Source organism: Cheilinus undulatus, linkage group 18 (assembly GCF_018320785.1).
Source record: "Cheilinus undulatus linkage group 18, ASM1832078v1, whole genome shotgun sequence".
Taxonomy (NCBI): Eukaryota; Metazoa; Chordata; class Actinopteri; order Labriformes; family Labridae; genus Cheilinus; species Cheilinus undulatus.
This window is the reverse complement of record NC_054882.1, coordinates 40,610,167-40,628,295: the sequence shown is the minus strand read 5'-3', so window position 1 is coordinate 40,628,295 and position 18,129 is coordinate 40,610,167. Positions and strand designations below refer to the sequence as shown.

Sequence of the window (18,129 nt, the reverse complement as noted above, 5' to 3'; positions counted from 1 at the left end):
ATGAATGCTCTCTCTATAAATGTGCTCTCTATAAATGTTATTCCTGTGATGTTCTACCTAAAGATGTCCTCTCAATGGATTTCCTCTCAGTGGATGTTCTCTCTGTGAATTTTCCCCCTTTGGATGTTCTCTCGGTTGATGTTCTCTCTGTGGATGTTCTTCCTGTGGATAATCTAACTGACAATTTTCTGTCTGTGAATGTTCTCTTTGTAAAGGTTTTCTCTGTGGATTTTCCCCCTGTGAATGTTCTCTCTCTGGATGTTTTCTCTGTGGAAATTCCCCCTTTGGATGTTATCTCTGTTGATGATCTACCTGTAGATTTTCCCTCTGTAAATGGTCTCTCTGTGGATGTTCTCTCTGTGGATGTTCTCATAGCGAATGTTCTCTCTGTGAATCTTCACTATCTCGATATTCTCTCTGAGAATGTTCCACCTATGGATGTTCTCTCTGTGAAAGTTCTATTTGTTGAAGTTCTGCATGTCAATGTTCTCTCTGTGGATGTTCTAACTATGATTGCTCATCCTGTGGATTTACATCTGTGGATGTTCTCTTGGTGAATGCCGTACCTGTAGATGTTGTCCCTGTGAATGTTCTCTCTCTTGATTGTTTTCTCTTGGTATGTTCTCTCTGTAAATATTTTCCCTGTAGATGTTCTCTCTGTGGATTTCCCCCCTGTGGATGTTCACTCTGTGGATGTTCTCTCTTAGAATGTTCTATCTGTGGATGTTCTCTCTGTAGGAATTCTATCTCTGGATGATGTGAATGATCTCTCTGTGGATTTCATACCTATGAAAATTCACCCTGTGGATGTTCTCTGTGTGGATGTTCTATTTGTGGATGGTCTGTTTGTGGATGTTCTACCTGTGGATGCTCTCTCTGTGGATGTTCTCCTTGTGGATGTTCTACATGTGTCTGATCTCTCTGTGGATGTTCTACCTATGACATTTCTCCCTGTGGATGTTCATTCTGTGGGTGTTCTCTTTGTGGATGTTCTACTTGTAAATGTTCTACCAGTGGATGTTCTCTCTGTGGATGTTCTACCTATGAAATTTCTCCCTGTGGATGTTCTTTCTGTTTATGTTCTTTCTGTGTATGTTGTCTCTGTGGATGTTCTACCTGTCAAGGTTCTCTGTGAATATTCTACCTGTAGATGTTCTCTCTGTGGATGTCCTCTCTGTGTATATTCTCTCTGTGAATGTTCTCTCTGTAAAACAACCCCTCAGTGGATGTTCTACCTGTAGATGTTCTCCCTGTGAATGTTCCCTCTGAAGATGTTCTCTTTGTGAATGTTCTACCCGTGAAAGTTCTTGTTGTGATTGTTCTCTCTCTGTGGATGTTCTCTGTGTGGATGTCACCCCTGTGAATCTTCTACATGTGAATGTTCCACCTGAAGATGTTCTCTCAGTGGATGTTCTACCTGTAGAAGTTCCCTCTGTGTTTTTTCTCTCTGTGAATGCTCTCTCTGTGGATTTTCTAACTGTAGATGTTCTCCCTGGAACTGTTCTCTCAGAGGATGTTCTTTCTGGGAATGTTCTCTTTGTGAATGTTCTTTCAGTAAATGTTTTCTTTGTAAATGTTGTCTTTGTGATTGTTCTCCCTGTGGATATTCTACCTGTGGATGTTCACTCTGTGACTGTTCTCTCTGTGGATGTTCTCTCTGAGAATGTTCTGTCTGTGGATGTTCCCTCTGTAAATGTTCTCCCTGTGGATGTTTTACCTGTGAATTATCTCTCTGTGGATTTTCTACCTATGTATGTTCTCCCTGTGGATGTCTTTTTTTGTGTATGTTCTCTTTGTGGATGTTCCACCTGTGGATATCCTCTTTATAGATGTTCTTTTTGTAAATCTTCTACCTTTGGATGTTGTCTCTGTGGATGCTCTCTCTGTGAATGTTCTCTCTGTGGATGTTTGCCCTGTGAATGTTCTCTGTGAATGTTCTCTCTGTGGATGTTTTCCCTGTGGATTTTCTACCTGTGGATGTTTGCCCTGTGAATGTTTTCTGTGGATGTTCTCTCTGTGAATGTTCTCTCTGTGTATGTCCTCCCTGTGAATTTTCTCTCTGTGAATGTTCACTCTTTGATGTTCTCCCTGTTAGTGTACTTCATGTGAATATTCTCTCTGTTGTCTGTGGAAGTTTTACCTGTAAATTTTCTCCCTGTGAATTTTCTCTTTGATGATGTTCTTTCTGTGAATGTTGTCTGTGTGACTGCTCTCTTTGTGAATGTTCTACCTTTATATGTTCTCTTTGTGATTGTTCTCTCTCTGAATGTTAGCTCTGTAAATGATCTTTCTGTGATTGTTCTCTCTGTGGTTATTTCCTCTGTGTATGTTCTACCTGTGAATGTTCTCTCTGTGAACTTTCACACTTAGGATGTTCTCCCTGTTGGTGTTCTCCATGTGAATGTTCTCTCTGCGAATGTTCCCTCTGTAGATGTTCTCTCTGTGGATGATCTCTTTGTGAATGCTCTCTCTAAGCATGTTCTCTCTGTGAATGTTTTCTCTGTTGATGTACATCTGAAAGATCTCTGTGTGGATGTTCTCTGTGAATGTTTTCTCAGTGGATGTTCTACCTGTGAATGTTCACTCGCTGGGTGTTCTCTCTCTTAGTCTACCCATTGTGAATGTTCTCTGTGTAGATATTTTCCCTGTGGATGTTCTTCATGTGAATGTTCTACCTGTGGATGTTCTCTCTGTGAATGCTCAACCCGTGGATGTTCTCTCTAAGAATGTCCTCTCTGTGGATGTTCTCTCTGTAACTGTTCTCTCTGTGAATGTTCTCTCACTGTATATTTTACGTGTAGATGTTCCCCCTGTGACTTTTCTCTTCGTGGATTTTCTACCTTTGGATGTTCTACCTGTAGATGTTCTCCCTGTGAATGTTCTCTCTGAGGATGTTCTTTCTGTAATTGTTCTCTTTGTGAATGTTCTGCCTGTGAACATTCTCTCTGTTGATGTTCTACATGTTGAAGATCTCTATGTGGATGTTCTCTATGTGGATGTTCTCTCTGTGGATGTTCTCTCTGTGAATTTTTTCTCTGTGGATGTTCTCTCTGTGAATGTTCTACCTGTAGGTTTTCTCCGATCACTCTGTTCTGAACCTCTAGGTCAAAATTCAGTCAAATTAAACATCTTTAAGTTCATAAAATTTAGCTTCAAAATCATGAAAATTGAGGTAGTAACATCTGCTCCAGGACTGTGAGAGGGTGTCTCTTGAATAAGCTGAAGCCACGGCCACTCAGGAGAAATATGATCCTCTCAAATTTAAAAAAATCATAAAATCGGAATGGATGAGAGCGCTCATGAAATTAGCCCTGCCCCCTTGACCTTATGTTGACATTATAATCAAAGAGCAGCTGCCTGGCTCTCTGCCAGAGAACAGACTTAGTCTGTTTTCTGGCTCACATCTCTGTTATGATGCTTTAAATGATCCATAGACCGCTGTGGCTGATAGATTTGGTAAATTTACCTCACAATCAACAAAAAAACAGCATTTAACTGACTGTTAACTTTTAATAAAGGCAGTGACATCAGCGATCAACAGACTGAACTGAGATGAACTGCTCTGTGAGTTTATATCGTAGCGTTGGAGGGGCAGGGTCATTCCCACTGTGGGCTGATGACATCACCAGTCCACTTATTGGACCCCACCCACATGAAACCCAGCCAGGAAAGAGGAGAAAAACTTTATAAATCCAGAATTCAGTCAAATGTAGATCACAGTGTTTTCACATGTTTACAGCAACCATATTCCAACATATCTAGAGTGTTCAGACAAAAACTTTGGATTTCACTGTACAGGGTCTTTGATGACATTGTGTGTCAGCACTTAGTGTTGGTGTAAAGGTAAAGTAGATCTGACAAGTGCATGTTATATTCTGTGTTTTACTGTATGCCACTTTGTTAATTCTGCAATTTTTTTTAGATTTAATCTTTGTCTTATTTATATATATTTAAACTCTTTAGTTTCAGTCTCATTTTTAGTGATTATCGCTCAGAGTGTTTGACTAATTTGAGTTGACATACACTCAAATACAGTTTAGTCCAGTTCGATGACAAAAGAGGGGAGAAATGCTGTTAAAGAGAGATGACTAGCCTCTTAGTTCATGGGTAATTACCCTCCCCTCCCCCCATATAGTGTAGTACCACTAGGCTATGAGGCTAGTGTTGCCTTACTGTAGGAAGAAAAGTAACCAATGAGGCTGGAGATGTAAATAAACCACGATAAGCCTGAGAATCAGTGGTGTATTTTTTGCATAAGAACCGAGCAAGACCTAATATAAGGTCCTCGGTGAAGATGTAATCTTAATGCACCGTGTGTATGCAGTGTAATGCAGGTACTCATTCCAGTCATGTTGGTATCTGAGTGCTATAAGCAGAAGTTGAAAATGAACCTAGAGAGTAAAGGCAAACAGTAAAACAGTGCTGTGGAGAATGATGTTCCCCCTTTCTGTTTTTTTTTTTTTTTTTTTTGTATATTTGTCACACTGGAATGTTTCAGTTCATAAAAAATAATAGATCACATAAGTAAATACAGAGTTTTTAGATGATGATTTCATTTATTAATGAGAAAAGTCATCCAAACCTACCTGGATCTAAGAGGAAAAGTTATATGTGGTTGTGCCGTTCTTGGCAGAAACAACTGCAAATAAGCATTTGTAAATGACTAAGAGTCTTTCTCATCTCTGTGGAGGAATGTTGTCCCTCTCTTGTTTGCAGAATTGTTTTAATTCAGACACATTGGAGGGTTTTCCAGCATGAATGGCTTTTTTAAGGTCATGCCACAGAATTTCAGTCAGATTTAAGTCTGGACTTTGATATGACCACTCCAGAACCTTCAGTTAGTGGTCATCAGCCATTCTGAGGTTGCTGGTGTGTTTGGGATCATTGTCCTGCAGCTTCAGGTCATACACTCATGGCTCGACATTCATCTTTAGGATTGTCTGGTAGAGAGCAGAATTCATGGTTCCATCAATCACAGCATGTTATCCAGTTCCAGAAGCAGCAAAGCAGCCTGAGACCATCACACACCACCATGTTTGACTGTTGGTATGATGTTCTTTTGATGAAATGCTGTGTTAGTTTTACACCATATATAACTGGATGCACCTTCCAAGAAAGTTCCGCTTTTGTAACGTCAGTCCACAGACTGTTTTCTTGGGAACCATAAAGATGTTTCTGAAAAATGTGAGAGAGCCTTTATGCTCTCTTTGCTCAGCAGTGGTTTTGGCCTTGGAACTCTCCCATGATGCCATTTTTGCCCAGTCTCTTTCATATTGTTGAATCATGAACTCTGACCCTAAATGAATCAGTGAGGCCTGCAGATGTTGGTCTGGGTTTCTGGTTTGGGACCTCCTGTATGAGTTGTCCATGTGCCCTTGGTGTAATTTTGGTAGGCCGGCCACTCCTGACAAAGTTGACCACTGTTAAAAGTTTTCCCCATTTATTGATAATTCCTCTCAACATAATCACCTGGAGTCCCAAATCCTTGGAAAAAAGTTTTTTTTTAACCCTTTCCAGACTGGATGGATGTCAATTACTCACTTTGTTTCTCATCTGTTCTTGAATTCTATTTAGTCGGGGATCCACAGGCTCAAAAATGGGTTGAACCTGACATCGTCTGCCATACTTTTTATTCGTGTTTTTTCTGTTTACTTGGACACTAAGATCCAATAATTGAAGGGTCTGCTCTGCTGGAAACATCGCAAAAAAATGTGGCCATTTTAGTGTATGTACCCTTAATTTTTTGACAGAAAAATGTGAAAACAGAACATATATGGTGACAGTATCCACTGAAAAAATAACTCTTAAAACTCATTTCTACATGATTTGGGATCAATTTAATGCAGAAAATGTAGGCATTTTATCACTTTTTTCCAATATTTTCATCTTTACTTCATTGGCAATCAACTATAGCCCCAAGTTAGGACATCAGTCAATATGCCATTCTTTTCACCAAACAGTATACTCATTCCACAGAAAGAATTTAAAATATCCATCAAAAATCATTGGTTCTGTAATGATTTTACTACTAGTTGGCAATCAACAGGCTCAGAAACTCAATAGAAGTTTGGGTTATTCTCAAAATTTCTAAAGACATACTGGAAGGTCTGTCCCCAGAGCGGTATCTGCAGTGTGCATCCCTCCTGACTATCCCACCTCACAGGGACCTGCACCTTGTTAATTAAGTTATGTTAATTATTTTGTTCTGTTAATGTTGTTATAGTTGTCATCTGATGCAATAAAATAATACAAATAATTTTGCTGTGTTATATTTCTTATGTTGCACAATTCCATTTGAAGAACAGGTTATGTTAACATTAAAAAGATGCCTAGGCCATGATGTTTAATAATGAGAACATGAACAATCATGTTAAATATCCAGTATGTCTTTAGGAATTTTGAGAGTAACCAAACTTCTATTGAGTTTCTGAGCCTGTTGATCCCCAACTAGTAGTAAAATCATTACAGAACCAATAATTCTTTCTGTGGAATGAGTATACTGTTTGGTGAAAAGAATGGCATATTGACTGATGTCCTAACTTGGGGCTATAGTTGATTGCCAATGAAGTAAAGATGAAAATATTGGAAAAAAGTGATAAAATGCCTACATTTTCTGCATTAAATTGATCCCAAATCATGTAGTAATGAGTTTTAAGAGTTATTTTTTCAGTGGATACTGTCACCATATATGTTCCGTGTATCTGGAATGCATTTATTGACAGCCTACCCAACCCACTGAGGATTTGAAGAAAAAAATCATCATTTTCAATCATTTTTCACATTTTTCTGTCAAAAAATTAAGGGTACATACACTAAAATGGCCACATTTTTTTTGCGATGTTTCCAGCAGAGCGGACCCTTCAATTATTGGATCTTAGTGTCCAAGTAAACAGAAAAAATACAAATAAAAAGTATGGCAGACCATGTCAGGTTCAACCCATTTAATTGAGCTTTTGAGCTTGTGGATCCCCAACTAATTAGATTTTTCATGATGTGTTGCTTTTCCTATTAACTGGTTGTGCCACCCTTGCTGAAAATACTGACAAGAAAGCATTTGTTATAACTGGTAAAGAGTCTTTCACATGACTGTGGAGGAATGTTGTTCCACTCTTCTTTGCAGGATTGTTGTAATTCAGCCACATTGGAGAATTTTCTAGCATGAGCAGGTCTTTTGTGACCTCCTGGATGAGTCGTTGATATGCTCTTGGGGTAATTTTGGTTGGCTGGTCACTCCTGGGAAGGTTAACCGCTGTTCCCATTTTTCTCCATTTGTGGATAATGGCTCTAAGTGTGAGTCCCAGAGCCTTAGAAATGGCTTTGTAACCCTTTCACTGATAGATGTCAATGACTTTGTTTCTCATAAATGATGCTATTTGAGATCTTTTAGCCTAGTTCACTTTATCAGACAGGTTCTATTAAAGGTATTTCTGGATTCAGCAGCTCTGCAGTAATCAAGTGTGATCGGATGTGGCTTGTAAAAGTGACCTTAGCTTTCCAAAAGATGTGGTTACTCACATTTAAATCATGATTTCACAACTCTTTCCCATCACTGTCTGGGTGTTTTGTCTCAGTCCAATCTGTGTTCCCGTCTGTTTCAGAGCATGTTCCTGGATATCTCCTCTATCATGAAGAAGTGAAGAGGCTAACATCATGGCCGCAGGAGGTTCGTTCCACAGCCGCATTTGTGTCACAAACCGGGGAGAAACTGTATCAATGATCCAGCCATCAGCATCGATCCATCAAGTCACATGGAGGCCTCGACCAATAAGTCTTGATGAGACAGCGGACTCAGTGCCAAAGGCCAGAACGTTTTTGGATTTGAAGCACCTTAAATGACCACATGTGGTTTCTGAAAGACGGGATGGTATCGTCTTCATACATCCGTCCACATGTCGGCTGATCGTGCAGAAAAATCCCAATGAATTAATGAAGCATGCTCCTCAGAGGATCTGTTTGCTTCTTAACAGACTTTTTCAATTCAAAATCCTTTTTCTAAGTCCAAGACATGACTAGATTCTGTGTAAATGTGTAAAGTCATTTATATACCATCATTTCATGAGGAAATATGATACTTTATATTTAATCTGATTAAATGCTTCTTAACAAAACAGCAAAGGCTTTGTCAGCACATATGTCATGAACATCCACACCACAGGGAGAGTCTCTCATGCTTTCTGTTTTTATTTCTCAACAAAAAAGCCTTGACAGAAGGCCGTTTTTTTTTTTCTTTAAATCCTTTTCATATCAAAGGAACAAAACGTGACATGTTGCACAATATTTACAAAAAAAAAAAACAAAACAAAAAAAAAACACAGATCATCCGTACATTCAGAGATAAAAAAAAAAATCAGCTTTAAACAGTCATGTTGAAGATACTGAAAAAAAGACAAGTAAAAAATGGCTCACCAAAGTCTACAAATACAATGAAGAAACCACCGTAGAAAGTTAGAAACATCACACGAACCGTCTACATGTCTATGTTACAGTCGGTACCCATGAGAAGAGGTAAGCTGAATCATCCAGGTAGATAAGTGCTCAAGAGTCCCTTCAAATCAAAAAACATCCAAAATTATTATTTAAGTGGCCGCGATGATGCAGAATGTTAACAGATAAAATCCATCATCTTTTCTTTTTATCCTTCAACAAACTCTGCCTCCAAAATAAAAACATCGCTCAAGTCTTTAGAAACAACGAACATGGGAAATAGGCAGCATAAAGTCTGCCATAGAAAAATCCTGCATCCTAACCAGGCAGCTCCACAAGTACAGCACATTTTACTACAACAGAGTATTTAGGACCACTTTAAAAAGAAATGTGAGGATCCTTTATTCCCACTTTTCAGTAAAAATATGAGATTTCTGAGACTGTAAGGATGTACATTTATGGTTGACTTATAAACACAGAAACTTCAGGTCTAACAAGACTCAAATTAATCACATTATAAAGTTTTAAGTTTAGAAGTAAAAAACTAAAAGCCTGATTTGATTAGCCCAGTTTGGTCTCATAGTCTAGTTGAATCTTCCAGATTTGCCTGTGGAGGATTAGAATGTTAAAATCAGTTTAAGAGTCCTCATGTCTGTGGTTCATGTTTTTCAAATCAGTGAAGATTTTGAAATTATACGGCATGTTAGCCTTAGTATTTAATGCAGTCTCGTTTTTTTTCCGTCATCAATCCCATCTATTCCCAGTGTGACCTTTATGCCCTCTGATTATGTTTGACCTGAGAGTAAACTTTCGTACACACTAGGAAAAACTTTCTGATTTAGTTCATTTAACAAAAATCCTTCAGTTATTTCTAGGAGACAGGGCTGCAGAAATCAGCAGAGTGAGAAGAATTTGCTTCAAATGGGCTCATCGAGAAAACAATCTAAAACTCCTCTGAGCCTTAACGGATCCATGGATGAATAAACTGTTTACAGACGACGATTAGGCCCACTGAATCTTTGCTAACTTTCCAAATCAAATTAAACTAACTTTTTAAATTAGAATTCTGACTTTTTTGAAGGAATTCCAGATTGATCTTAGAATTCTGACTTCGAATTAAGAATTCTGACTTTTTTTCCTTCATAATTCAGACTTTTTCCTCAGAATTCCAACTTTAATCCCAGAATTCTGTCCTAGATCTAAGAATTCTGTCTTTTTATCACATCTCAGTCTTCAAATCTTTTTTCCTAGAGTTCTGACTTTAATCGTAGAGTTTCAGCTTTCTAAGGAAATCTCACTTTTCTCAGATTACCAACTTTAATTTCAGAATTCCCACTTTTTTCTCACCACACTCAGATTTACACAAAAAACTTCATCTGATATCCGACTTTCATTGTTAGAATTGGACAAAAAAAAGCAGAATCTGATTTTTTCTTTAAATGGCCCTTATCCTCTTCCGTAGATTCAGATCTACCAAGGTTTGAGAAAGACATGAAAAAGTCCATTTACCATAAGAGTCATGATTTGTTTCTTAATTCTGACCCAATGGTGTAAAAGTACAACTTGTTTCTGAAGCCTGCATCTGATATTTTTGTTTGCATGTTAAGATGAGGAAAGGATTTTCTTGGCAGACTTAAGCGCACAAAAAAAAAATAACAAGAGTTTTCACATTTTGAGGCAGAAAGACACATTTTTCATGTTCACTAAATTCCTTCACTTTTCTATTTTATGGAAACAGCTTATTTGATTCTTCAAGTAAATGTTTAATGGTTGGTCCTCTACTACGGAAGCCTTCAGTGGACATACATCCAGGAATTTTATTTTATTTTGAGTCAGTTTTGGTTTTTTCCTCAAAATCTTAACTTCCTTTATGACATTTTATCTAAACTTAAAAAATAAAAATAAAAATAAGCCTAAGCTAAGTTGAAAGTTTCTCATGAGCACAAGATAATTTCCGATGCACACTTTTCTTTCTACACATGTCTCTGTAGGGCCTCTGTAAATTTTCCCAAGATAAAGAGTTCATATCTCAACTTGGAGAGAGAAGGTGATATTTCATTATCTAAAGAGAACAAGCAAGATCAATAAGTCAAGTATAAGAGAAATCAATGCATGTCCTCTTAGGGCTTCCGTACTCTTATGATGGTTTGTAATATGAGAGCATTTGTTTTTTTCATATGCAGACCCACAGTGCCAATATTAACTGATCTCTAACAGCTCACTTTGTTGAAAAAACTGTTTTCATGTGTCTTTTAATTAATAGTGGACATTTTGGGTCCCCATATTTCCACAGCGACTCATCCTCAGTTGATCCCATTGTTTACCAGAAAATAGACCTTTATGAATCGAGAAAGAAATCAGTCTGAATCAAGTTATCCCGTTGGCGATTTTCCCCTTGAGGCGTCAGCCAAAACAAATAAAGCCGGGGTCAGGAGGGGCCACATCGACTTTTTGTGTCAGCGCTGCACCACAGTTTGTAAAAGTCTCAGCATCGATGTTCAAATCAAATCCTTTGTTTCCTTTCAGGACAGTTTTGCCACTGTAACCTCTTTAAGGCAAGAAATTGTAGCTGCACTTTTTGGAATCTTAATTTTAACATTTTATGAGAAAAAGAAATGTTTTCTATGAAAACAAATCCCCAAAGTTGAACTCCATCTTTACAGAACAAAAAGATTATTCACAAAAACTGTAAAAATACTCACAACTCTTTAAGTTAAAATATTACAACTTATCATGAATGAAATGATCAACAATTAAAAAATAAATAAATAAAAACATGGACAAATTGATACTAAGAAAGGGTAGCTACCTACATTTTACATCTAATTCCCCTAAAAACCCCAACAACAAGAGTCCAAATAAATAAATAAAAAGTCACATTAAGGAGAAATGTCTATGAAAACAAAGAACAGTGTTCTTCAATGTATTCTGAGAAATACAAACATGATGTTTTCATGGGTTGATTGATTTCAACCTTTTAAATACTTCAGTTTCAGCTGACTGGATCTGATTTATACGGTAGCCCTAAAGGTCAACTGTGAAAACTTAAAAAAAAAAAAAAATATGAAACGCAAAAGTATTTTGTGAAATACAAAATCACGTGCTAAAATTTTTGAAATGAAAATTGTGGAACCCAATAAATGTGTGAAATGCAAAAGATTTTGTGTAACACAAAAGCTTTCATATTAAACACAAAAATATTCTGTAAGATGCAAACATTTCAGGAAATGTAAAAATAATGTGAATCAATGTGGAACGTGAGGAAAAAAATTGTCAAATAAAAACATTTCATGAAACAAAAACTATTTTGTGTAATGCAAAAACTTATCAGAACACCAAGGCATTTTGTGAAATGCAAAGTATTTCATGTAACAAAAATATGGAATGAAACAAATTGATAATAAAGCAAAAAATACTACATGAAAATACAAGATCACTGTGGAAGAAAAAAATGTGAAATGCAAACAGTTTACAAAATGCAAAGAAAAAAAGTGAAATAAAAAACCTCCATGTAAGCAAAAAATTTTATAAAATGAAGGTGGAAAAATATTTTATGGAAAGTGAAATTATTTTCTCAAAACTAAATTAACTAAAACAAAAAATGTTTTCTGAGAAATAAGGCTATTTTTCGAAACACAAAAACATTTCACATTGCACACACATTTCATTTCACATTTGCATTTTACAATCGATTTTTTAAAATTATTTTTTAATTTTTTTATCAGTTGACCTTTTGAGCCTCCGTACAATAACTGAAGAAAATTGGCTGGCATATGTATGACACTTATATGAACCAAAAAATGTTTTATCCTCGTAGTTAAAAAATGTACAGGAAGTCAGCTGATTTCCAGGCTATCTAAACAGATTTTTCCTCCAGGTTTCATTAATCATTAAACATTAGTTTTAATATTTTTCACATCATCATATTATTTTTCTTTAATGTTGTCTGTAGCATCAAATCATTTTCTGTGAATAATTTTTAAAATCAGGCGTGATGACAAATTACTGATTGCCTTTCCAAGCAGTCCCATGCTGAAAGTGGCTTCACTGGGCCTGTGCAGGACAGAAGCAGCACGGACACATGCAGCCTGTAAACAGCGTGCAGCATGGCGGGCAGCAGCTGCAGACAGCCGCTGCACTCACCCCTGCCACGTGCCCTGTCATTGACTTTTCAGCAGCAGATGAATTTGCCATCACCCTGAATCAATAATGCACCAATGTGTTTGTTTGGAGCTGCAGAGCATGCACTAGTACAGAAAACTGATTTGTGAGCAGAAAAATGAACAAATTCATTCGTTTTGATGTGTGAATTTAAGACGTTGGTGTCTAACACCAGCATAACTTAACAAATACGCTCAGTAGGGACCATTGTCTTATGTACAATACAAGAACAGTGCAGCTAAATACATGATTACCATAAGTACAAACACTTAAATCTTACTACTGATAAGACAGTAAATAAATGCGTCCAAAAGAGCACTTCTGATTTGCTTCGGTTGTTGATTAAAAGACCAAACGTGTGCTTGAATTACTGATCAAATAGTAACAGCCATTTTCCAAAGTATAACATAATAAAACAAACAAAATAAAGATTAATGATTGGTTCTTTCCATCCAGGAAGATCATTTCCTGCTGTCATGATCATTTATATCATTAAGATATAAAGGGAGTGATTGTAGATGTATTGTTGATTCAATCAAATATTTTATCTGGACTTTTAATGTGAAAAGAGGCAATATGCAAATTTTCCACCTTTTCCACAGAGCTTCCAGGCTGCCTGCTTTCACCAACTGTGTAACTTTGACTTTAGGCTGCAGGAGAAGTGTGCACAGCTTTACAGCACTGGTTCACACACCAGCCTTCAGCTCAAAAGAAGCCAGTTAGTCCATCTAAGTGCTGTTTGATACAGTGGCATGACTGACATTTCAAACTTTCCTTGTACAAAATGTGCATTACAACAATTATCACAGGGGATTTGAGGACAAGAATATTTGATCTATTTGGTGCTGGCATCTTGCCAGCCAGGTTGGGGTGAGGCATGGGAATTTGATGTCCCATGTCAGCTACCCAACAGTTGAGTGGTTCTCAACTGGTGGGTTGGGACCCAAAAGTGGGTCACATAGCTACTTCCAGTGGGTTGCAAAGGTTTGCATTGAAAAAATCCAGGAAAAAGTCTATGTTCTAAGCAAGTATATATCCATACATATTATTTTACTACATTTTCCAGTGATAAAGGTAAATCTGGTCGTTCTCTTAATTTAACCCACAGGCCTCATTTAGGCTCATTTCATTTTCATTTTTGGGTCATTTTTTAAATTTTAGTATTTATGGTAAGGAATTTGGTGGAGGTGTGAATATTTTTCTAAATGTTGATAAATAAATCTCATCCATTAAAATATGCCTACAGTACTTAAAAAAGGGACAGTAGTTTGTTAAGGACAAAAATGTCCCCATTAACTTCCACTGTAACATCAATTTTTGATCCTAATGCCATTATGGCAAACAAAAAATCCTGTTCTCTGTTGTTTTGCGTTCAATAAAGAGGCAAGACTCCAATTTTTTGGCTTTTTTATTTTTCACAAGAGTTTTGTTGTGCTATCTATATTGAAATAATGGTGAATTTGGGGATCCAGATTTGCATTTAGAGGGTTAAAATTCTAAAGGACCAAATATATTGTATAGACTTTTGTTCATGAACAGGACTACAGCTCGTGAAAATATTTGTCTTTTAAAGTATGAAAAACATTCATTTTTCTCAACTATAAAGCAGGTTTTTTTATGTGGACATTTTTGTCACTTAACATAATGGGAATCAGAGACTGTATTGTTTTAATGCATCTAGATCAATTTTGCTGTTCATCAATGCCATATATAGGACTGTGCCATCAATAAAAAAGAAAATCTCAATTAGCAAAAATATGTGGAAATTAAGTACTTTTTTTTTTCATTTTTTCACATGAAAAAAATCTTTTACATTTGGTATGTAAACTGGCATTTAAAGGGTTAAATCAACCTGATTAAATAATGGATTTTAATAAACAGGACTGAAGCCGCTGGAACAATCTCAGTCTTTTAAAATTGCGAAAAATATATTTTTTTATTATTATTTTGGAAGTTGTTCTTTTGGGATAACAAAGCTGGCCGTTTCAAAACAACTAATTCCTTGAGAAACAACTAGAATGTCCATACTTTCTCAGGAAAATGGAGTCAAATAAAAGGAAGCATGCATATCCTCTCAGTATGACGCATTTTTCAAACAGATTTATTCTGTCCTTTTCTCCCATCTTATGTCAGAACTCTGAAATTTTTTACTAAATACATCTGAGCAGTTGGATTTTTTTAGAATTTGGGTTGCAGTTTCTCATACACACTAAAATCCCCTGTGTTATTTAATCAACACAATTCCTGAGTTGCTGGGGTTGGGTTATATTTCTGTGTTAATTTTAAGAAATTAACCCATTTTCTGGTTGAAAGGGTAATTCCAATTTCTGGGTTGCTTGAGTTAATTATATTTCTGGGTTATCATATCAGAGTAACCCATATTCTGGGTTAACACCCCTTCTCTTTGTTCTGGTACACTGTAAAATCCAATTAGTTAACCTTACTTAAAATAAATCAAGCAAACCGATTGCCTTGAAAAAACCAAGTAACTTTAACTTTATGACCCAAGTAGAGTAAAATAGAGATTTTTGCGTTGTACTTAAAAAGGCTTTTTAAGTAAAGGACAATTGCACTTCAGTTCAAATAACTAAAATTCCTTTGTGTAGAGTACTTAGGTAAGGAAGTTATTAGTGCTCAAGGTTTAGTACAGACTACACTGTAAACCCAGATTTTGTTTCTACTCCAACTTTTTAGCAATCATTCCTTATTCTTTTATGTTTTGTCAAAAAACATTGACATTACTAAATCAAATTAGTGGTTTGTACTATTCAGCTGAAAGATGCAATGATCATGCTAAGCTGAGATAACTTAGTACAATTAGTTCTTTAAGGGGAAGGGCTATTTCAAAATTTTCAAGAAACCATGGGTGAGACTGTCAGTGCATCTTTTGGCACTAGCAGGCAATGCATCCATCATGACTTCCACACGTGGTGAAGCCAATGCTTTGCCTCACCGTGTCTCCACCCCACCAGCGAGAGAGTAATCGGCTGATCTGGATTACCATCTGGATCCAGGAATGTTTTTGAAGGATTCTTCACTATTGAGAGATAGGGCTAATGGTGGAAGTCTGTTTTCTGGGTGCTTTTCTAGTTTCATATTGTGGTGAGCAGTGATGAGGAATGGCTCCCAGACAAGTTGAATGACTTTGACAAACTCTCACACAGGAAGCATGAGCAGCTATTATTTATTCTCAACCACAGATACAGTCACATACAGACAGGGTGGTCTGCAACATTGACCCCCTCACTCATGGTGTCACACTTCAACCCAACATTCTGTGTTAAATAACCCAGAACTGTAGTTAATATACCCAACTATTGGGTTGACTATTCAACCCATTATTCCGGGTTAAATGAATAACACATTTTTCCTGGTTAAATTAACACCAGGAAAGTGCCAGTCACTTTTTACCCCGAGGTTAAAAACAACCCAAATTGGGTTGTTTTTAACCCAGGAGTTTTTAGTGTGTAAGGAGGCGATGGTGGGTCTGGATGCCTGACCAGTAGAGAACCACTAGTCTACATTATTTAGAGAAGACTTAAATGGATAAGGCCTCTGATGATTGGAGGGATGTGTTCAGAGGTCAAAGTTCATCTCAAACCACTACCTGGCCTTTGTTTTTTAATATTTGTTGCAACTTTAACAGAAGCCAGGACAGAATTTCAATGAGGAAGTCCCGTTTGATCCTGTAAGTTTCTGTGAGATCTCCTGTGTGGGAATCTTCACACCTTACTGTGGTCTCCGGGTCTGAATGACTCATCTAGCGATCTTGTTCAGAGGACTGTTAGATAAAAAAAAATTGAAACTGTCCTCATGTCTTTTGTCTCGTCATCTGATGCATGGCCAGAGAAATTCTCACAAGGGAGAGCTTCCAAAAATGTGAGAAGATGTGTTATTGTGTCACTTTTTTTTAAGCTTTACACTTAAAAAACACAGCCTGGGTCAAAATTAGCTACGTTAATGCTTTAGAAAATTATACAATACGTTCTGCAAAAGCTTTAGTAAAGTTTGTTTCCACTAAACAAAACTGTGCTTTTAACCTAAATTTGGCACTGTAACCTTTCAGGAAAGAAACACTATTAACAATTATGAATCAACTAAATAAAAAATAACCAGAGTTTCTATTGACAGACAAATCTCTTAATGATAAATTAAAATTATATATAAATAAAAAATAAAATAAATAAAATCAATGAAGCTTTCTCGATTTTGTAGAATTCTGCTGAAATTGTGATCTTTTTCTAACATATTGCACATATAATAAATATTCATTCATTTCTTAAACTCTTTAAGGGCTCTGTTTTTAATTTCACAGAATTTCCCTGATAAACCTGCAAGAAATTAAATTGTGAAGCTGCTTCACTTTAAAATAAAGTGTTTGGAACCTTTATTAACCTTTCATACTAGAGGGTCTTGTTTGAATCATTATCTACACAGCTCCTGGAACTTTCCAGCAAATTGATCATCAGAAATAATAACTGAGAAATGCTTCGTGTGTCTGTGGAAAATGGTCATCAGTAACGTTAAACCCGTATGGTCCTTTAATCTTTGTGGTCGACTTTGTCTCGCTGTGATTGGTCGGCGGTGCTTTGACTCCGTCGTGTGTTCCTGTATCTTTGATATAAAAATGTAAAAACATCCGTCTGAGAACGATACAAAGTAAAACGAGAAGCTTTGACAGAAGCGACTTTGCATAATGAGAGTTTCTTTTGACCGTTTGTAACGTTTTACAAAAACTTTGGTGACAGTTTACTTTATAGCCCCATGTCACTCAACAATTAGCAGATCAATAAACGAGCTAAAGGTAAGCTGTTTGCTGAAGTGGTTTAAAATCAAGGTTATGAAAAAACATGTTTATTTTCCTTCTTTAATGAAGACAAAATTTGACCCAGTGGCAGTTCTATTGTTTTATCTGGGCGCTTTGTCCAACAGGGTCCTGGTTTTTGTCTGGACTCGTTTGATAAACTACTACGGTAAGTGCTTTAAGGTGTTTTTGTGTCAATTAGAAAATTGATTCACTTAATTTTGACATATTAGACAAAATTAGAGTTGAGATTTTGTTGTCTAGGAGACTGAGTCTTAGTCCCAGGCAGACCAAAGAGCTGTGACTTGATGAAACCGTTTTAGAAAGTCATTGGCGACAGTCATAGCTGTCTGAGTCGATCCATCACAGATCTAAGCTGTCTAATGATGTCGCCTGTGATTCAGTTTGTCAGGTTGCAGACAGCTGGTTTCAGGATGTCGCCGGCAGAAAAATGTGGAACGGAAATCACAGTTTTAAATTCTATAAACAACAACAAATATTAGTTCAAAGAATTCATATTCATGCTGTGATTTTTGGAAATAATTACATCTGTCTTTCTTTTTTTTAACTTTTCACAAGGAAACCTCAGCACAGAAACGCTCCTGTCTCCTCCATCAGCAGGAGCAGCACTATATGAGCGAATATGTGAGAAATTCAAGACTGTAGGAGATAGATTTGGAATCTCCTCTAGTTTCACTGGTTTGAACTGGTGAGCTTTTGATTGATGCAGAGCAGCAAGT

The 18,129-nt window shown here is 36.7% G+C and overlaps 1 protein-coding gene across 1 annotated transcript in view; it reads left to right on the top strand.

The window, feature by feature from the left end:
• Positions 1-7,637, top strand: part of LOC121525990 (gap junction alpha-10 protein-like) — a 32,837-nt gene extending 25,200 nt beyond the window's left edge. Inside the window, exon 2 of the mRNA XM_041812239.1 lies at positions 7,599-7,637. Coding sequence (XP_041668173.1) covers positions 7,599-7,637 — 39 coding nt within the window. The remainder of the gene's footprint in view (positions 1-7,598) is intronic.
• Positions 7,638-18,129: the final 10,492 nt, after the last annotated feature.